The sequence below is a fragment of the Lepidochelys kempii genome, chromosome 14, assembly GCF_965140285.1.
Source record: "Lepidochelys kempii isolate rLepKem1 chromosome 14, rLepKem1.hap1, whole genome shotgun sequence".
Taxonomy (NCBI): Eukaryota; Metazoa; Chordata; order Testudines; family Cheloniidae; genus Lepidochelys; species Lepidochelys kempii.
The window spans coordinates 26,495,560-26,516,170 of NC_136393.1; the positions used below are offsets into that span (position 1 = coordinate 26,495,560).

At 45.4% G+C, this 20,611-nt stretch overlaps 1 protein-coding gene across 1 annotated transcript; it reads left to right on the forward strand.

Moving 5' to 3' along the window:
* The first annotated feature begins 3,021 nt into the window (after positions 1-3,021).
* TMEM220 (transmembrane protein 220) lies at positions 3,022-14,908 on the forward strand. Its single transcript, XM_073311879.2, has 6 exons — positions 3,022-3,336; positions 6,872-6,901; positions 7,566-7,626; positions 9,699-9,822; positions 11,720-11,779; positions 14,126-14,908. Exons 1-6 carry the CDS (start codon positions 3,037-3,039, stop codon positions 14,256-14,258), a joined length of 708 nt encoding a protein of 235 aa, XP_073167980.1. The 5' UTR covers positions 3,022-3,036; the 3' UTR covers positions 14,259-14,908.
* Positions 14,909-20,611: the final 5,703 nt, after the last annotated feature.

Genomic DNA, 20,611 nt, shown 5'->3' on the forward strand with positions numbered 1-20,611 from the left:
AGAAAGACAGAGCCAGCACAGAGCTGGTCGTCCCCTTCCTCTGTGAGTGGTGTGTGAAAGGCTTCAGCTGGCCAGAAGCGCACACTCAGTCCCATCATACTAGGCTCTGTCCACAGTGATCCATTCTTCTGTAATGTCTATACGCAGCTACTGTAGTTCTCTGTATTTCAGAATGAAGCCCCATGCATTGAGAAAGATCCAGCTGGTTTGGAAAGCAGCAGCAGAGGTCACTGGGAACATGCCAACCACCCTGATATACTGCTCTCTTCACTGGTTCCTCCAAAAGCAGAATCCAGTTTCTGGTCACTGTCCGGACTTTCAAACCCTGCATGGAATTGTCCCAGCTATCCCAGAGACCATCACTGTCCTTCCAAATCCCAGAGCAGCTATGTTCCACTGGAACATAGACATTGATAACCAATAAAGGGAGGTTTGTGGCCCTGGGAGACACAGCCTTTGCAAGAGCCAGATCAAACCACGGATCCTGCAGTGTTGCCAACTCTCATGATTTTGTCATGAGTCTCATGATAATGATTGTTTTCCTTAAAGCCCCAGCTCCTGGAGGCAAGTGAGTATGTGATGATTTCAGCCTTCATTCTTAAAGAAAAAGTAAGTGTCTAGCCCTTGTGGCTTTGGAGAAAGGGTGCACTGGGGTGATATTTTGAAGCTAACGGCTCAAAAAGCAGAAGGCAACTAAAAAGAACCCCAAGTCTATTAATTTTACATAATTTCATGATTTTAAAGCCAATCTCATAATTTTTGGTGAGCCTGACCCATGATTTTTGAACATTTGGGGTTGGCAATACTCAACTTGTGGTCAGAAGAAACACCAGAATGACCATGTCACATTCAGAGCTAAATGCAAAATGCACTTCTTCACATAGGCTTTCCTACTAGAAAGCCCTCACCCTCATCATTCCATATATCCCAAACAGCAGAAAACTAACTCAACATGGCTTCTTCCCAGCATAGGCGCCGACTCCGCGGGTGCTCCGGGGCTGGAGCATCCACCGGGAAAAATTAGTGGGTGCTCTGCACCCACCAGCAGCCAAGCTCCCTGCCCTACCCCACCTCACCTCCGCCTCCTCCCTTGAGCTCGCTGCGTCCCCACTCCTCCGTCTGCCTCCCAGCGCTTGCCACTACCAAACAGCTGTAGCAGCTCTGGGAGGGTGGGAGGAGGAGCGGGAATGTGGCACACTCAGGGGAGGAGGCGGGGCCGAGGCAGGGATTTGGGGAAGGAGTTGGAATAGGGGCAGGGAGGGGGTGGCGTTGGGGCAGGGACTTTGGGGAAGGGGGCAGAATGGGGGCAGGGCCAGGGCGGAGGGGGCATTGAGCACACACTGGCGCCAGTAGAAGTCGATGCCTATGCTTGCCAGCAGGCAGGGAAGAAAGACTTTATTGTGGTTTTACTAATGGGAGGCACTCAGACTATGGGGATAGAAGCTATATAAGGAGAGAGAGGAAGCTTTTTGAGCCTTCTCCCAGCCCAGGAGCAGCCCTACCTCACCAGCCCTGGAGGACCCCATGTCTTCTTCACTGTCAACTAGACCTGCCAAGAATAGGAAATTGAAACCCCTGAGGTTACTCCCTGGACACTTTGGGCAAAGGTCATCATGGCTTCCTTGGCTTTTCCTCTATTCCTCCTCACTGTCTTGCTTCCTCTTCTCTTTGAAGCTGCCTTTCTAACCGTCTCCTGCACCTGACTTACACTTTTTCTAGGATTTCTTATGCTTAAGTGGCATATAATAGGGCCCTAACCAAAAGATTTGTCTGTGGGATGTAAGGGGATATAATTGGTTATACTCACACATATATATAATGGATCCCTGACCAAGAGATTTGGCTGTCGGGAAGGAAAGGAAAGATCTTGGTGATGCTGAGGTTAAAGAAGTGGCAAGGATTTGGATGTGACTTGGATATGTATGGTGTTAGAAGAAGTAGGAGAGGGAGAAATCAAAAACAATGTAGTGGTTACTTGTTCTTCCCCATCCACCTTTCTCCCTTTGACTCTTCTCTCCCATATTCACCCTATGTAACTTCATCTTCCATGATGATGTCCCAACTGATTAGCTGCCCATCTCCTTGCCTTCAACTCCTGATTTGATTTCAAGTAATGTAACAATGCTCCCACTCACCAAGGTGGTCACTTATTCAAGCCTCTCTTGACTAAACACTATAACTTCTCTGACCTCTCAATATCTGCCTTCTCCCTGTCACCTCATTCCCTTCAACATTATCTACCAGTCCCTCCCATGACCATTCATATCCAGGACTTATTCTCACTACTCTCAGTCCCCCCCTTCCCCCCCACTCTGCCCTCTGCTCTGACTCAGATGTGGATTCTCTCCAATCCACTGGACTCTTTTGCCTCTCTCTCTGCCGCTTGAACATCTGTCCCTACAACCCTGACTCCTCAACAACCTCTGCTCCTGTGCTACTGGACACCCTTGGAGAAAGTCCTGTGACCACGTGAACTTCCTCCAGTTCTGTCATATTTCTTGTCAGACAGTACTATGTCTCCACCTCACTGACTCCACACCCATAACCACAGCTGCTTGTTTACTACCTGTGAGTTCCTCCGAAATCCTTTCCCCTCCTCCCTTTCTGTGAAAGATCCTGATGACTTTTTCAAATAAAATATCTACAAGATGGGCCACAGCCACCCTCCTCCTCCTCCTCCTGTCACTGATGCAGAGGTTTCTCCTCGGCTCTCACCTCCACCTGCCCCCTCGATCCTTCCCAGCTCGTGACCTCTTCACTCCTATTCTCTCCCTTCCTACACCCTTTGCTCGCTTTTGGCCTCTTCCCTTAAAAGGAGGGTCTCTCCATCCTGAAAAAATCCACCCTTGACCCTGCCCGTCTTCTTCTTCTGTCCCCCCTTCTTCTTTTCACTTTTAAACTCAGACACACTGCGGGCAACCAACGCCTGGATTTCTCTCCTCCAGCTGCATCCTGGAGCCACTCCCGTGAAACTGACCAAAACGTCGCTGGTCTTTTCCCGCCTGTACCCGGGGGCTCTGGTCTGCCCCGGCCTCGATGCGGCTGAGCCTTGTCTTTGGCTTTTGCGACTCCGTCCTATGTCTTTCCCGGGGGGGGGTCCGAGGCCGCCCGCCGCCCCGTTACCCCCACCATCGGGGACCGAGCCCCGCCCCGTTACGCACCCGCCGACCAGGGAGCCCCGCCCCGTCAGCCCCGGGTCCGAGCCGGGCCCGCCCAGGCGAGGTGGAGCTCGGCGCAGCCTGCACCATGGCGGGGAGCGGCGCCGGGCCGGGCCGCCTGTGGAGACTCTGCAACCTGCTCATGGCCGCCTTCTTCGGGCTGGCGGCCGCCGTGCAGGTGAGGCCGGGCCGAGGGCGAATGGGGGGAGGAGAGTGAATGGGGAAAGGGGTCAGTCAGGCTGCGGGGTGAATGGGGAAAGGGATTGGGAGTGAATGGGGAAAGGGATTGGGGGGAGGAGGAGGGTGGATGGGGTCAGTCAGGCTGCGGGGTGAATGGGGAAAGGGATTGGGAGTGAATGGGGAAAGGGATTGGGGGGAGGAGGAGGGTGGATGGGGTCAGTCAGGCTGCGGGGTGAATGGGGAAAGGGGCTGGGAGTGAATGGGGAAAGGGATTGGGGGAGGAGGAGGAGGGTGGATGGGGTCAGTCAGGCTGCGGGGTGAATGGGGAAAGGGATTGGGAGTGAATGGGGAAAGGGATTGGGGGGAGGAGGAGGAGGGTGGATGGGGTCAGTCAGGCTGCAGGGTGAATGGGGAAAGGGGCTAGGGGTGAATGGGGAAAGGGATTGGGGGGAGGAGGAGGGTGGATGGGGTCAGTCAGGCTGCAGGGTGAATGGGGAAAGGGGCTAGGGGTGAATGGGGAAAGGGATTGGGGGAGGAGGAGGAGGAGGAGGAGGGTGGATGGGGTCAGTCAGGCTGCAGGGTGAATGGGGAAAGGGGCTGGGGGAGGAGGAGGGTGGATGGGGTCCCCCTTGTGTCCCGATATTCTCTTGATCACACTACAGTACTTGCATGAGGTGAATTGAAATATACTGTTTCTTTTGTTTGGTTTCAGAGTAACAGCCGTGTTAGTCTGTATTCGCAAAAAGAAAAGGAGTACTTGTGGCACCTTAGAGACTAACCAATTTATTTGAGTATAAGCTTTTGTGAGCTGCATCCGATGAAGTGAGCTGTAGCTCACGAAAGCTTATGCTCAAATAAATTGGTTAGTCTCTAAGGTGCCACAAGTACTCCTTTTCTTGTATCTTTTTACAGTGCAAATATTTGTAATCTGATGCAATAATATAAAGTGAGCACTGTACACTTTGTATTCTGTGTTGTAATTAGGGTGACCAGATGTCCCAATAAAATCGGGACTGTCCCGATTTTTAAATTTTTGTCCCGAGTCCCAACCGATGCACAGTCGGGACGCCATTTGACCTGATATTGCGGCTTTGGCCGGTCTGACGTTTTTTATTTTTGGGGTTTTTTTCCTTCTGCAACTCTGGCCACTTTTTTTTTTCCTTCCCCCTTGTGTCCCGATATTTTCTCTGTTTCATCTGGTCACCCTAGTTGTAATTCAAATCAATATATTTGAAAATGTAGACAACATCCAAAAATATTTAAATAAATGTTACTCTATTATCGTTTAACACTGTGATTAAAAACTGTGATTATTTTTTTTAGTCTCGCTACTAATTGCAATTTTTGTAATTGTCTGACATCCCTAACGATAATCCACTCCCCGTGCCAGTTCACAGGACTGGAGTTTTCATTTGCAGATTATTGTTCATGGAGTTTGGTGTGGAAATGGCTCATAGAGAAGCTTGCTGCTGTGCTTGTGTAACAGGCCAGTGTGTAAACTTCACTGTGATGTTCTGTTCTGTGGAATGCTGCATGTACTCAGAGGTCCTGTGGTTTTGGCTGTGTAATGGCAGTAGCAGTTCGTTGCTGCAGCCCATCGTGGTCAGATGTCGTGAGGAATGTCATCAAGAAGTGATGTAGCTTTCGTCTGTCATAAGACAGAACCTTTTTCATGGCTTAACCCTGCCATCATACACTGCCAGTTTGGGGCTGTTCATGGTGGAGTGGGGCTTCCTAAGCCCCTCAAGGAGTTTGGTGGAAGTGTAGTTTTATCAGGGAGCAGTTCTCTTTGAGATTGTCATTCCCTTTAATTAGGTGGAGCAATTCATACGAGGAAAGTCAGATGAGAGGAAATTTATGTATATTCCAGAGATAAAATCAAAAGAAAAGAGAACAGTATTTTATCAAACCTGGCTATATGCAGGACTAAAGAGGGAACATAGGAAAATTGGTAATTAATAAATATTAAATAAAGAAAAATAATTTAATGCTGGAAAAACCTACTGTTGTTACAGCATAAAATGGGGCTTGAAATAGACAAGGAAATTGTAAAGGAGGAAATACAGTTCTTCAGTGACTGGAATCCACCACCATAGCCTGTGTACACATAATGCAGGTTAAATCTAGACAGACGTTAAATCGGATTGCCCAGAGTGAACAAGATAGATAATTTACTTTACTATACCTCAGCCAAGCCATAAATAAGGCTCCATGGGCTCTGTGACAAACTGGACCTAAATTTTGCATCAGATTGTGTATTAAAGCTGAGGAGCTGGGCTAGGTAACAGGGCTGTGCACAACCACAGAGTCAACGGGGAGCCCTGCTGCCCTATCTCTACCCATCCTACCCAACCTCCAGCTGATGTGAGACATGGAGGAGCTGTGTTTGCTGGATACTATAGGTGGTTTGTCAAAGCCCAGCTCTTCTCCAGCCCACTTCTCCCAGTGCAACAGCAATGGTTTTACACATCTTCATGACTGCCGTGTACAGCTCCCCACTCCTCCCCTGTAACATCGAGTTGGCTTTCCCAGTTCACCAGGCAGTAGAACCAACGGGGCGCCCTTAATGTGCCAATGACTCAGCGTATGGAGGGTAGAGATATGTGGCAGGATTTACTCCTGGAGGGAGTCTGCTTAAAAAAATAAAAAATTCTGCACATTTTATTTGTCAAAAGAATGCAATATAATCACACCAATTTCAATTGTTTTGGTAATTTATTTAAACTACAATACAGAAAAAAGTCACAATAACTGTTCAGCGTTTCCTAAATACATGAAAGCGAAATTACAAACACTTCGTAACTAATACCCTGCATTTCAGTTATAATCCTGAGTTATCAGCCAGAGGGACCTGAAAAAGTATGACTCTCGGGGGAGAGTTTCCTTAGGCAAAGCTAGAAAATCTTTGATCAGAATATAATATTATGGAAAATTAAAAGTCCGCTGAAGGGGTGATGTGTTTTACAGATGGAGCAATTGAGGCACAGAGAGGGGAAGTGACTTGCTCAAGGGTACTGTCACCCACTAAGTAAAGTTGGGAACAGAGGCCAGATCTCTTTATTCTCAAGCTAGTACTGAACCCAAAGTACAATCTTCCTTGATTGAATCCAAACTCCAGCTGGCTCAGACTGGCAGTTTTGCCCTAGTGTTAGCATTGAAAGCTGCCCCCTGCTCTTATTCTTTGGTGTTATCAAGAAGAAACTGTCACCCATAATTCTGTTTAAATTGGTGACAGTTGGCATAATTGGGGAAAATGTGCTTCCCCTGCTCAACAAAATTTTGATCGCTGGATTCTCTATTACATGCATCCAGATGATGACAACAGCAGTGCAGGGTGCTTATGCACACGTGCTGGCTCTAACCAACTCTCCTCTCCAAAATAAGAGAAATCTGAACCAGGAGGATCCTTTAATAAAGTACTTTTTATTCTTGACCCAGCCGGGAGGACAAATGTAGGTTTGAGAATCCTGACACCAGGTGAAAGCCTGTAAGATCTTGTCTGAGTGCTCATTCTGACCTCTTTGTTATTCCAGATAAATGACCCTGATGCAGGACTGTGGATAGTGAGTATGACTACAGACTTTCCTAGCTGCTGAAGACTCTGGAGCATTTTATAGGAGAGAATCCTAAATTTGCTCCTTTGTTGGACATCTGCCCTCTTTTCTGTTACAACGCCCTTCTGAAAGGTTTGCAATGACTCTTCTAGCTTTGGCCTGACCTGTGGCGCACAAGTTCACAACACTTGGGTGACTTCAAACCACCTGAATGGGTTCTGTAATTCTGCCTGGAGCAGGTAAAACCTGAAGCCTGCTTTGGATGAGTTTTAAATCCTCATCCTTGATTAAAATAAACAGCTTTTTAAAATTACACCTTTTGGGAACATCATCTTCCCTCTGAATAGTGACCTGGGTGTGGAAAGGCGGTGGACAGGTTACTCAAGTTTGATTACCTGCATGACATTTCCAGGGGTTTTTATTCCACTTTGCTTACCCCCACCCCCTACCATCTTTGTCTAGGGCAGGCACCAAACTATCTCTTCTCCTCCTTCCCTGGGGCTCACACCTCCTGACCTGAGTACCTCTGGGCTCCACATCACCTCTGTGTATTGTAATCGCTCCAGATCACCTGCTCTGCTGCATTGTGTAAATGAGCTGGATGGGATGTGGCTGCTTCTCTGTGCTCTGCCTTCTCATGCTACAGAGTGGACTTGCAATATCTCACTAACAGGTGGTCTACATTGTACCTGCTGTCCTTACGCTGCTTGTTGGCCTTAATCCGTCAATTACAGGTATGATATTGGCATTCTAAATGGACTCACTCGTCAGATCTTCACCTCAAAGAGATTAGTTTTCATTTTTTGCCATGGTAGGATGCAAACCCAGGGCTGCATGGAAATGTGCTCAGCTGTCCATGACTGCAGGTAGTAAGGTGCTCATTCCCAGGAGTGATGGTGACTGCTTTCCTGTTTGCAGATGGATGTCCTAGAAATGGATTTAGTCCATTCTCTCTGCATCAATTCCTCATCCTGAGACATCCTTATTACTGCACCTATGCCGCAACAGTCTGGTTCTAGTACTAAATGGTGATCTATTGGGCTGTGCACGAGACTGCGAGCCAGAAACTTCCATGTTCTAGTCTTTGGCTCTGCTGCTCCCATTGGCAAGTCACTGAACTTTTCTCTCTGTTTCCCCATCTGTAAAACTGGGATAATTCTTACCTGTGTCCTAGGAGGGCTGAGAGTTAATGTCTGTACAGTGTTCTGAAGAGATAACGGTATAACTACCAAATACTGTGATTACCACAGAAGGTGCACATACAGCAGTGTAATATTTTTAGTGGTTATAATATGGCATGGTAGGAGTTCTAAGATTGTATAGTCACTGGGGAATGTTATCTGCTGGCTGAGACCGATGCGGCTGTATTTACAGGGTCCCTGTAAGGCCAAATTTGGCCCAGAAAATAAAAGTAAGATTTATACAATCTAAGATCACTAGAAGTATTTCCTTGATTTTTTTTTCTCTCATTGGAAAGAATTTTGAGAAATTGTTTTTTATATGCTAAATGACAACCATATATGCTGAATGAATTTTATTTTGGATTAAGGAAAATCCCAACAAAAACAAAGTAAAGTTTCCATGAGAGAGCACAGTGTCTCTTCTGTAACATGCTGCATCAACTCTGCCACCTAAAATGCTGGCTTTGTTAAATGAAAGTGTAACAGTCACTGCTCATAAATAAACCTTGCTCTGCAGCATTTGCAACCTCAACATTGCAGCATTTTGCTAGTGCATGAGAGCCTGAAAGTGAAACTGAAAGTCTGTTTTCAATGCCCAAATTGAGATAAATGCCAAAAGTAAACAAACAGGAGTGTTGAAAAGGGAAATAATTTTTCCAGATTCTTTTGGTTTAGATAGCCTAAAGTTTATTTTCAGCATACTTGATTATTTTCAGGACATTTGTTTTTCCTAATTATTTTAATTTTGATATTGCCAAATCAATAAGAAGCATTTCACATTAGGACTGTGAAAGGCCCTGAGCTGCAGCCAGTTCAACAGAACCATCAGCCTTCTATGTAGACCTGTTGCAAAGTAAAAAATCATACACAGCTCTTTTCTATATTGGGAGCCTATAATGATCAGCTCTTGCTTGGAGCTCTCCATCCACTGGAGGGTTCAGCCCTCAAGAGATTTTGTTTAAGCCTTCTGGTTTTCCATTTGTTGACTTGTCATTATGGAGGTCAGCCAGAGAACCATTTGTTATTCACTTACCTATGCCTCCCGTAGCCCTCCAGCATGGACCTGTAAGCCACAAGAGCCTGTGTCCGGGCCCCTTCTAATCTTTCCTGAAATATTTTGAGGCAGGGACAGCTCATGCCCTAGAATTACGGGGAGCACCCTGATGTCACTGCCAAGAGCTTGACAGTGGGCATAGGGTGTCAGGAAGTCATGCTCCTTGCTATGTAGAGGCTTCAGTTTGTAATTCTCCATGGCCTTTTATGAAGCCATTGAACAGTGGAGCATGTTTCTGTTTCCTAGGGAGGATCTGTGATGGTCTTCAGAGCTGTGGTGCTGCCAAGGAGTTGTTTCCCAGGAACTCAGAATCTGAAATCCACCCAGAGCTTGCATTTGTCAACAGTATTTCTAGACCAGAATTCCTTTGCCATTCCAAACACCTGGATACATAAAAGAGCAAGTCCTACCTAGTATTGCAGCAGACACTCCTGCATCCCTCCTTCCTAGTGCATGTGTGTTTGTGGAAGGGTCCATTTTCACGCAGCCTCTTTACAGTCTGGAAGACTTGGGATGTACTTCATGTAGTATGTTCATAAGCATTTAGTAGCTCCAGTCTGTTCTTCCCCAGATAATGTCATCTGGAGGAGCCTGTCAGATCTGCATTCTGCTGCTTGTTTAGTTGGAACCGTTGCCTTGGGGTGCTCTTTGTTCGCTTATGCAGAAAGTAACATCTTGCATGAAGAGGAAGGAAGGTGAGTAATGCATCTATTCTGTCCTAATCCATACAGCCCATGCATGAAGCAGATTGTCCCTCTGGCAGCTCACTCCCAGGCAGACCAAGCTTCAGTTTTTGATTGCTACAGTGAGTGGGTTGGCCCTAAAAAGAAGGGAGTCAGGCTAGTAAGGAACTCAGCCTGGATGTTGCTAGTCCAGCAGTATGTTGGACAAACCGTTGACGAAGGGGCCAGTGAGCACAGGTTGCAGCTTGGCTGAATCCCCTGTTCTCTTTGCTTTGGTCAGTCACAGATGGGGATGGGGTAGGGGTCGGTACTGGCTTTCAAAACTCACAAGACTGGCACTGTGCACCTTGGAAGCACCCTGTGTTCTGTGTTCAGAGCTTTAGAGGCAGGAATTGGGTAAGTTTTTTCAGAATTGTGTTCAGGGTGGATTGATGTAAATAAAGTGATTTAAATCATCAGTTTTAATAAACTTTTACATTTGCACTTCAGTTATTTTCTGAAGAAAGGTGCACTCTCATTGGTTGATATAACCATTACAATGTGTTGATTTACAACTAAATAGAGCCTTTACACTAGATTTGGTACATCTCTTTGCTACCTGAGAGGGTGCACTATAACTATATACATTTATGTAAACAATTATATAGCTTAATATTTTCAAATTCTTATTAACCATACATTTTTAGTATGTCAGAAAAGGGCAAATGATATTGCTTATTCACTAGATAGTTAAACAAATCATGAGCAAAAAGTTAACTTCATTAGGATGGTAACTGGAATTTAATTAAACACGCACAACTGCATATATGATTTATTTTTTATTAAAACAAACGTAAAAGTTTTGGGTAAATAAAATTCCCATATCAAAACATGTTTCACATTCACAACTAAATAATTTATTAAACAAAGGGATTAACTGTGGTCTGTGAATTAAATGGATTATTTCAGGAAAGTTTTACACAAACATATTTGAAAAGTGACTGGAGCTTAAATTCCTACTCTCATCTAAGTTTCTTGAAAGTGAGATAGGCTGAACTATTGTACCATATTTATAAAGCTTGACCTCAAAAGTTAGACTCGGGCAAAACACCTTTATATAGAAAAGCATCCTTTAATTCATAGAGGCTAATGGATTCAGTATATTTATTGTTTATTTAAATGTTCAAAGATACAAGTAGTTTAGGTCTTAACATATGTTTTGTATTAAATTCAGATTTCATTTTAAAGTGGTTTATTTTTAATAAGAAAAAATTATAATTTAAATAACAAAATAGAAAACGTTAAAAAAAATCAATTTTCATCCCCCAAATTTTGTTTGGAGGGTACCATGTACCTACGTTTCTGGAATGTACCTACCTGTCAAGCTGTTGGAGACTTGATGGCACAATCCCCACTACTGCCAAGCATGGAGGAAAGGGGGTTGAAAGTGAAGGAGGCAAACTCCCACTAGGCAGAGACTCAGATATTCCTTTTTGTTTAAGTAAGCAAGGTGCTTGCTTGTGCACAAGGTAAAAGTGATCGTGTCTTAAGTTGCCGTTTAAATGGACACCCTGAGGCGTAGTTTACGGGTTTATCTGTAGTCTGTAAAAATTTTGGTTCAACGGCCATGAGTTTGTACATATTCAACTGTCATATCATTATATTTAGTATTAAAAGGAGTCTAATAGAAAATGGAAGCAGAAATCTGTGCAGATTCTGTAAATTGGTTGTGTGCATGTGGAGTAGGAATTCCATTCAGATTTCTGTGAGCTCAGATCCGGCTTTAATAGTAAATCTAATTCCTCTTAGGGGGAGCTTGCACGCCTACCCGTTACTTTTGCAGAGAATTTGTCCTTTGTGTAAGCAAATACTTGTGCACACTGTATTCTGATTTTTATTATTTTTTCATTTATGTATTTATTTTGTATAGGGAGTTGTTTGGTCTGGTGATTATTACAATATGGATGAATCTTTGCCGCAATTCAGCAAAGTAAGTCTTTAATCCATTTGTATATTCATGGTTCGTGATAGGGTATATACTTCAGGGCTGGCTGCAGCTAGCTGTTTCCTATCCATAGGTGATTTTGGCTGTGTGCTGCCTTGCTGCATATTATTGTCTAAATTCTGCTCAGACTTGGGCACAGCACCATGTTCATTTGGGTTTCTGGAAGGACAAGGTCTGCTGGTCATAAGCGGCATAAAGCAAAAGGGAAAAAAGGTGAGGCAAACCTGGTCCAGAGGACAACTTGAAGGAAACCTGTTGCTCCTCCTGCAGAGTCTGAAGGTGGGGATGTTTCTTCATAAAAAGAGACTGTGTATAGCGGTAGCATAGTGTTATAGTGGATGCAGGCAGTAACTGCAAAAACCAAGGTGGCAAAAGTGTTTCCATTAGAACGCTAGTAATGGGGCATAACGTATGTAAGAAAGGACCCTAATGAGGAGTGGGCCGACTCCGCTGCCATCAGCATAAGCAGATTCTCTGCAGTCGTCGTAGGAGGAGAGGGAGACAGAACCTGGAACCTGGGAGGGAGATGACAAAATTTTGCTGGGCATTAAACCAGCATCAAAGCAAAGACCTCAGTGTTTGGAAAAGCTGCACCAGCTCTGACTGTAAGATGGGGCTGGAAAATGAACAGCTGCTCAGTGAGCATTGCTGGGATCCAGAGCAGTCTGCAACATGCTGCAGCTCCTGCTCCTTCTCTGAGCGCCTCAAGGGCAGTATTTGTACCCTAGAGCTGTGACTCTCAGCCTTTCCATACTGCGGCACCCCTTTCAGGAGCCTGCTTTGTCTGGTGTACCCCAAGTTTCACCTCATCTAAAAACTACGTGCTTACAAAATCAGACATAAAAGTACAAAAGTGTCACAGCACAGTCGTACTGAAAAATTTATTACTTTCTCCTTTTTATCATATAATTATAAATATTGTATTTACATTTCAGTGTATCGTATATAGAGCAGTATAAACAAGTAATTGTATGAAATTTTAGTTTGTACTGACTTTGCTAGTGCTTTTTATGTAGCCTGTGGTAAAATTAGGCAAATATCTAGATGAGTTGAGGTACCTCCTGACAGACCTCTGCCTACCCCCAGGTGTACATGTATCCTTGGTTGAGAACCACTGCCCTAAAAAGAGTGGGGTGTGATGCCCAGGAGGGGCTCTGTCCCACTAATACTGCTCTCATCCATCAGAAAGCCTTAAGAGTTAGGGCTGTTCCATTAGAATGAAAGAGAGAAGATCCAGGAGCCCTGCAGAGATGTTATCTTTAGAGAGCAGTACCTGCATGCCATGCACTGCAAGGAAACAGTTTCTGTAATAGGCCAGGAGCCAGTGTTTAAAGGAAAGTAGCAATAGAGACTATCCATCTGCTTTGTTATTTGTGTAGAGAAGGGTTAAATGGCACAGTGTGTTACTACATAAGCTTTTCTGGTGAGCTAAAATCAAATCCAGACCCAGCACAAGTGTGGTGATCTCTATCCACACCACAAAATCTCAGCGCAGTTCCTCAAATCAAGGAAAGCCCAGACCTAGCGTACTAAAGGGTGCAAAGAGTATGCCTGCCGTTAGGGCATGCCATTAGGCCTCACTTTAAGACTAAAATATACCCTCATTTCAAAAAGAAACAAACACAAAAATACTCTTAACTCAGTCTTTGTTCCTTGTGGTCGTCACTTCCCCCGTCAGTCAAGATGCAGCCATGGAGGTGCATCATGTGTGTTTGCCTCATTTACACCAGGTCACAAAGAATTATATTTTGGTGTGTGCCCAGTGAAAATATAGTCTGGGGAATCTGCATGTGGAAGCTGGAAAAAAAGTAGTACTCCCAAACTATCAGTCTAGGAAAATCTGGCTGCTTTCTGCCCCAGGTTGAAATCCTTGCCTTTCTGCCTCCCATTGCTCTGACACTGCCTGGATTCTAACTTGTTGAACAGGGGTCTGTCTCTGTGCTGCTGTGGCTGCAGGAAGGGAGTCTTTGGTGTCCGTCACTAAAAGTTGAGGGGGATGTAGCCACATGGACTTGGGGCAGCTGAGCAGCTCTTCAGTGCAGGTTGGAAAGGAGCAGAGAAGGGGAACAAGTGGGCAGGCTCCTGGACCCGTGCTGCTGCCTGTTCTGTTCTCCTGTCACAGTAAAGGCAGAGTTTGGGAGCAGGCGCTTCAGAGAAGCCACTTACAGCAGCAGCGGCCAGAGAGGTTTTGTGGTACGCTGATTGCAGCTCATCAGCACTGCTTTTCTCCAGGCTCCTCAGTCTGATGAGGAGCCTCACCCCAGACCCAGACACCTCTGTTGCTAGCTGGGTTTGATCTGAAATAACACAACTGTCTTTTGTTCTTTCCAGAAATCCCCTGGGTGGAATTCGTCTGATGGTCGCAATTTCTCTCTCGCTCTTCCCCTTTGTAACATGGCTTTACATTTACATGAACTCAGAGATGCGATCATCCTGGCCAACTCACTGCAAAACTGTGATTTAACCAGGCAGGAACAAACACACACAATAAATATTCAAACAGCTATTTGCCTTCAGCTTTCGGTTCTCAGTTGAAAACTGGTATCAGAACAACAGGAACTGCAACTATGGCCCAAGAGCACATTGCTGCCTCAAACAGCGCGGTTTGAGATTTGTTATCATTATCCATCCATCTCCTCTTTCCATGGACCAACCTGTGGATTTCAAACTGTGTCCTTCATGTAGTGATGACACCACAGCCCCTGTATCACTGTCTCCTCCAGTACCACAATGAACAGGAGCAGGGGCAGACTAGATCCTGGTAAATATGTGCCCTTAGTGTGGATGAACAATTGTACAGCAGCGTCTGCTAGGAACTCCTAAAAAGGACAGAAACATTCAAATGTGATCCTCTCCTCCTCCCTCAGGGCCTGCAGGTGAGCAGCCAGACTCTTATGGGCAGTGATATCAATGGCTTCTGGGAGACCTGAAACAACTAGCAGGGGTAGCTGTTCTGTCTGTTTAGTCAATGAGAAGAGCTCAGTCTCTGCCATACCTAGGCTGAAAGTGGACAAGAAATTCAGAAGGTTTTTGGAGAACTGCAGAGTTGCTTCTCAGCTGAATCACAAATTTCTTAGAAATCTTCTCCACAAAGTATTAAAGGTGTCAAGTATGGCTGTTGTAGTCTTTATTACTGACTGATGGGCCAGCGAAGACATGGGACTATGGGAAGGATTGACAGGTACTATAGTCCAGTGGCTAGGACACCAGCCTAGGAGTCAGAGGCCTGCATTCTATTCCCAACTCCACCACTGACCTCCTGTATGACCTAAACCAAGTCATTACACCAAGCTGTTCTTTTATTTCCCTTCCTACCCTTTGTCTGCTTCATCTGTTATGGAGGCACCAATTGCAGTTTCATAGTTAAGGTTAAGTTTGGTTTTGTATTAAAAGCAGGGATTCAGCCTTTGTGTATGACAAATACAGTATGTCCTCTCCAAGCTTAATCATTTGCCCTTTGAATACAGAATGAATTTTCTAAGTATTTGAGTAATTATGTTAAAATTAAATGGGTATTTTTAGAAATTTAGCATCTTATGTCAAGACTTTTTTTTTGTCCCTATTGATGATGTTAATGCAATAACACAGACTCTTTGTGCATGAGATTTTAGGGAGGTTGACTACATTTGGAGAAATATTTTAAGGGTATTGGCCATTTTTTGCTGTTCATAATTGGAAGTGCAGCAGCACTGATAAATGGTCTACAGCAAATTCCATGAAGCCCTACTGTCTCTTAAAATGGTTGCCATCTCATATTGTTTTCAATGGGACTGAGGCCAGAAGCTGCCCTCAGGAAATATGGCACTGCCACTGCTCCTCACAGCTTTCCTCTCTGCCTCCCAAAAGCCTGCATACCATCTTCCCTGAGCTCGGTTTTGATTCTTTCTCATGGGGAACAATGGGAGGCAGTCACCATTTTGAAAGAGGGCATCCTAACTGAGGATAACAGAAGATGATGGCTATTTTGAAAAAAGGGCAACTCTTTGTGAGTTTCTCTGAAGGACAAGACTTCAGGTTTCACTCTCTACTGACAAACGTTCACTTGTAAAAAATAATAGCAAACAATCATCATTAATCCACAATACTTCGTTTGAGGGGCAGTGTCAAGGTTCCTTCCCCACTCTGAACTCTGGGGTACAGATGTGGGGACCCGCATAAAAGACCCCCTAAGCTTATTTCTACCAGCTTAGGTTAAAAACTTCCCCAAGGCACAAAATCTTTGCCCTTGGACTAGGGTATGCTGCCACCACCAAGCGCTTTAAAAAAGAACTAGGGAAAAGGACCCCTTGGAGTTCCTCTTTCCCCCAGCAATCCTGCCAAACCCTTACACCCCCTTTCCTGGGGAGGCTTGAGAATAAACAAATTGAGCACAGACTAGCTTGGGTTTCTTAAGATCCTAAAAACCCAATCAGATCCTTAAAAAAACAGAACTTTATTAGAAGAACAGAACAAAGATAAAAGAAATACTCTGTAAGATTAGAATGGAAGATAATCTCACAGGCAGTCAGATTCAAAACATAGAGAATCCCTCTAGGCAAAACCGTAAGTTACAAAAAGACACAAAAACAGGAATACAAATTCCCTCCAGCACAGCGAATTTAGAAGCCAAAACAAAGAAAACCTGACGCATTTTCTAGCTAGATTACTTACTAACTTTACAGGAGTTGGAGGGCTTGCATCCTTGATCTGTTCCCAACAAAGGTATCACACAGACAGACAAAAGCCTTTTTCCCCCCCTCCAGATTTGAAAGTATCTTGTCCCCTCATTGGTCATTTTGGGTCAGGTGCCAGCGAGGTTACCGTAGCTTCTTAACCCTTTGCAGGTGAAAGGATTTTGCAGCACAGTATACAGAAAGGTGGTTACCCTTCCCTTTATATTTATGACAGTCAGTCTCTTCTCTTCTCAACAGCTCACTTTGCTGTTTGCTGTGCATTTGCTCCCCTTCTTTAATTTTGGAGCTCTCTGCAAATTTGAGCATAGCTTAGTTTTCAGTAAATAGTCACTCAACAAAGGAGGACACGAGTCAGTTGTACGGAGGTTGTGGGGAGGGGGCAGATATTTTTTAGTTGGTCATGAAGTCCTAAGAGGGTCCTGGTTTTGGCTAGACTTAGCAGGAAGAGTCACTGTCTGAAGACTGACATTCTGTCCTAGCTCTGGTACAGCTCCCCCTGCTAGATGCTCACCAGGTTGCTGTTTGGGTCCTAATGGGGAACCATGTGCTCTTAAGCTTCCCTTGCTCTGGGAAGAATCCAGCAAGGTTTGTCTCAGTCTTTGGTCCCTCAGGCATGCTTATTGGGCCCAGACTCTACCTATTGCTCCTTTAGATAAGTGGACCTGGTGGTCCAGCTGGCCCAGCCCCATATCCTGACTGGTTCTGACCCCACAAGACACACTGATAACCTCAGTAAACCTTTTCCCAGTGCTCCAAACTTGTGGGCAGTCTGGCTTACGGTTTCTCTCTCCAGGGCTATGTGATAACCGATGCGCATAACACACAGGTTTTGCAAAAGTTTAACACAATTACTCTTTAGATACCCCAAGAAATGTACAGATTTAGACAAAAACAATAAAACACTTCTATGCCCTTGTCATCATGGAGTCACAGGGTCTGGTCTCTGTCCCAGTCTGTAACAGGTCTCCTGGGAGTGACTCCTTTAGTAGGCTGAGCCCCAAGGATGCATGCAGTCCACAGGCTTTTTGGGTTTCAAGACTGGGCTGTTGGCACCGGCAATCTCTGTCTCTCTGTGGCTCCCTGCAGCGAATCCAGCCCAGTCAGACTCATGTGGGAGACTTGTACTGTCCCCTTCATGGTGTAGGGCTGTCAGTGAGTATTACAGTGACACAGCCAGCCTTTGCAAAACAAGGTACCATTTATTAGTCACCAGGCTCCGGAATCTGAAAATCCTTAAATCAGCACAGAGAAATGCCTGGGAAAGCATAGTCCATGCTAGTTATCCCAGAGCTCAGCTGTTGTGAACCCAAGTTCAAGCTCTCATGCACTTTCTCTCACCTTCTTAGTTCCCAGGTGTCTATCCCTTCCTCCAGAAACCCACGCTTTATCCCCTGCCTCACACCTTCCAGTCCTTTGATCTCGAGCTGGGGTCTTTGCTCGGTTTCCCTGCTGAGAGGGTTGTTGGTTGCTAGGTGTCAATGTGCTGGGGATTGGGTTTGGCATGGGCTTCTCAGATTTTCCAGTCCTTTTTAGTGATCCATTCAGGCTCATACAGCTGTGACATCCTACAAAGGTGCTTCCATGTGCATAGAGAATAGTCAAGGTTTAATAACCCTTCATTGTTAGTCCTTGGAATTTCTGTCCAAGATGAAGGTAAAAGGTCAGCAGAGAAGGCAGAGTAGCCTCACAATCAAAATGGCATTTATAGATTGATAATCTATACAGAGAGTTTATAATATTAAATGGGAATTCGTAAATTGTATATAGACACAATCCTCTAATTACAGGTTTCAGAGTAACAGCCGTGTTAGTCTGTCTTTGTCACAGCTTCATTGAAAAAGGAGCTCTGCATAGCTCAGGGGGTATATCTATGCTGCAATTAGACACCTGCAACTGGCCTATGTCAGCTGATGAGCTCTGGCTGTTTAATCGCAGTGTAGACATTTGGGCTTGGGCTGAACCCTGGGCTCTAGGACCCTGGGAGTGGGAGGGTTCTAAGGCTCAGGCTCCAGCCCGAACCTGAACGTCTACACCACAATTAAACAGCCCATAAGCCTGAGTCAGCTGACAGTGGTGAGCCATGGGTTTTTAAGTGCAGTATATTCATACCCAGTGTAAGAACCACTGGCTTAGCTCAGAATTTTGTTAGGCTTATAAACGTGCTTATTGACCACCTTCTGATCTTGCATACGCCAGTGTAAATGTGGAGTAAATGCAGCAAGATCCAGATTTATTCCAGTTTTACACCAGGATAAGCTGGTGAGAATCTGGCCCATTTTCCTCTTCCCCAGTAGTATTGAGGAAACTCTAATGGGACTCTGACATGTGCAGTAACATGCATCCTGCACCCAGGGGGGTGGGTTTGTACTCCCTCCACTTTCTCTGGCACCTGTCAAGATTTCCGTTATCTCACAGTGACACAAGAATAGCAGGCTCCCTTACAAGGTCACAGATCTCTCCATGCAGGAGCAGTGGAAGCTCCCTAAAAATGGGGAAGGGCACACTGGTGCCTGAACCGTGGCCCTACCCTTGCACCATCCCTTCCCGTCCGAGGCCCTGCCCCCGCTTGCTCCCTCCTCCCCCACATTGCTTGACCTTACAGCCAGTAAAGAGGGAGGGTGTAGCCCTCCCACTTTTAAAAGTGATGAGACCATGGCCCTCTAGCCCTCTCTGTTCTGGCACTCCTGTTTCAGTGCCCATGTCCACAAAGACAAAAATGTTCAAAACAAGGTTCCTAACATTAAGTACTTAAATCCATAAGAATGGCCATGCTGGGTCAGAGCAGGGGTCCATCTAACCCAGTATCTTGTCTTCCGACAGTGGCTGGTGCCAGATGCTTCAGCGGGAATGAACAGAACAGGATCCACCCTGTTTCCAGTCCGAGCTTCTGGGAGGCAGAGGTTTAGGGACACCCAGAGCATTGGGTATTATACCTGACCATCTTGTCTAATAGTCATTGATGGACCTATCCTCCATGAACGTATCTAATGCTTTTTTAACTGAGTTATACTTTTGGCCTTCATAACTTCCCCTAGCTACAAGTTCGACAGTTTGTGCATTATGTGAAGATGTACTTAGGTTTGTTGTAAACCAGCTGCCTATCAATTTCATTGGGTGACCCCTAGTTCTCGTATTATGTGAAGGGGTAATACTTCTCTATCACTTTCTCCACACCATGCATGATTTTATAGACCTCTATTTCTCTCTTACATCAAAGCTGATGCGTAACTTGTTTGTATCAGTGTATAAAGATGTATCTCAGAGGGAGTGTCTTTGTCCAGCCGAGGGGGCAGTGGAAAGTCCCGCCACTGACAGCTGCATCCATTATCACGGGCATACGTGTCAGTGTACCTGTAATCACTGAGCCCGGGGCATTAGCACCATGCTTCATTGGTAATAAACCTGGCCTAAACCAAGTCTGGTGGTCTTATTGGGCAGTTTGATCGGAGCCTACTATACAGGCTATCTGGTCAGAGCCAGTGTGGCACACAGAGGGAACACATGCACGCAGCCGAACAACTGATGAGACATGCGACTGTTGCCTCACATCTCAGCAGTACAACCAGACCAACTTCTTGTTTCCCTGCGCTACTTCCTAGGGGCTCCTGCTGGCGCTGCTCCATCACCACTTGGACCTGGCTCTCAGACTTGTGGTCAGACAGCCCTTCCACCTGTCTCCTGGGGCAGTGGTTTGCCTTTTCTCTCTGCTGCTGGTCACAGGCTCAGCTGAGGACTCAACTCCCTGGGAGGGACATCTGCCTCCTTCTCTGGTCCAGCCCCAACTGAGGTACAGGGCCCTGCTCTTATACTTTCTGTGAGCGAGGGGGGGTTAGCTGTGCCCACCAAGGGAAGTTAACCCCCTCTGTACCAGAGGGAGGCCATTCTGCCTCACTACAGACCTTGTCAAAGGCTTTCTGAAAGTACAAGTACACTATATGAACTGAATCACCCTTTCCTCATGCTTTTTATACACTAAAATAATGCTAATAGATTGGTGAGGCACGATTTCCTTTTATAAAAACCATATTGACTCTTCTCTAATATAGTGTGTTCATTTATGTGTTTGATAATTCTGTTCTTTACTATAATTTCAAAGAATTTGCCTGGCACTGAAGTTAGGTTTACCAGCTTGTAATTGCCAGGA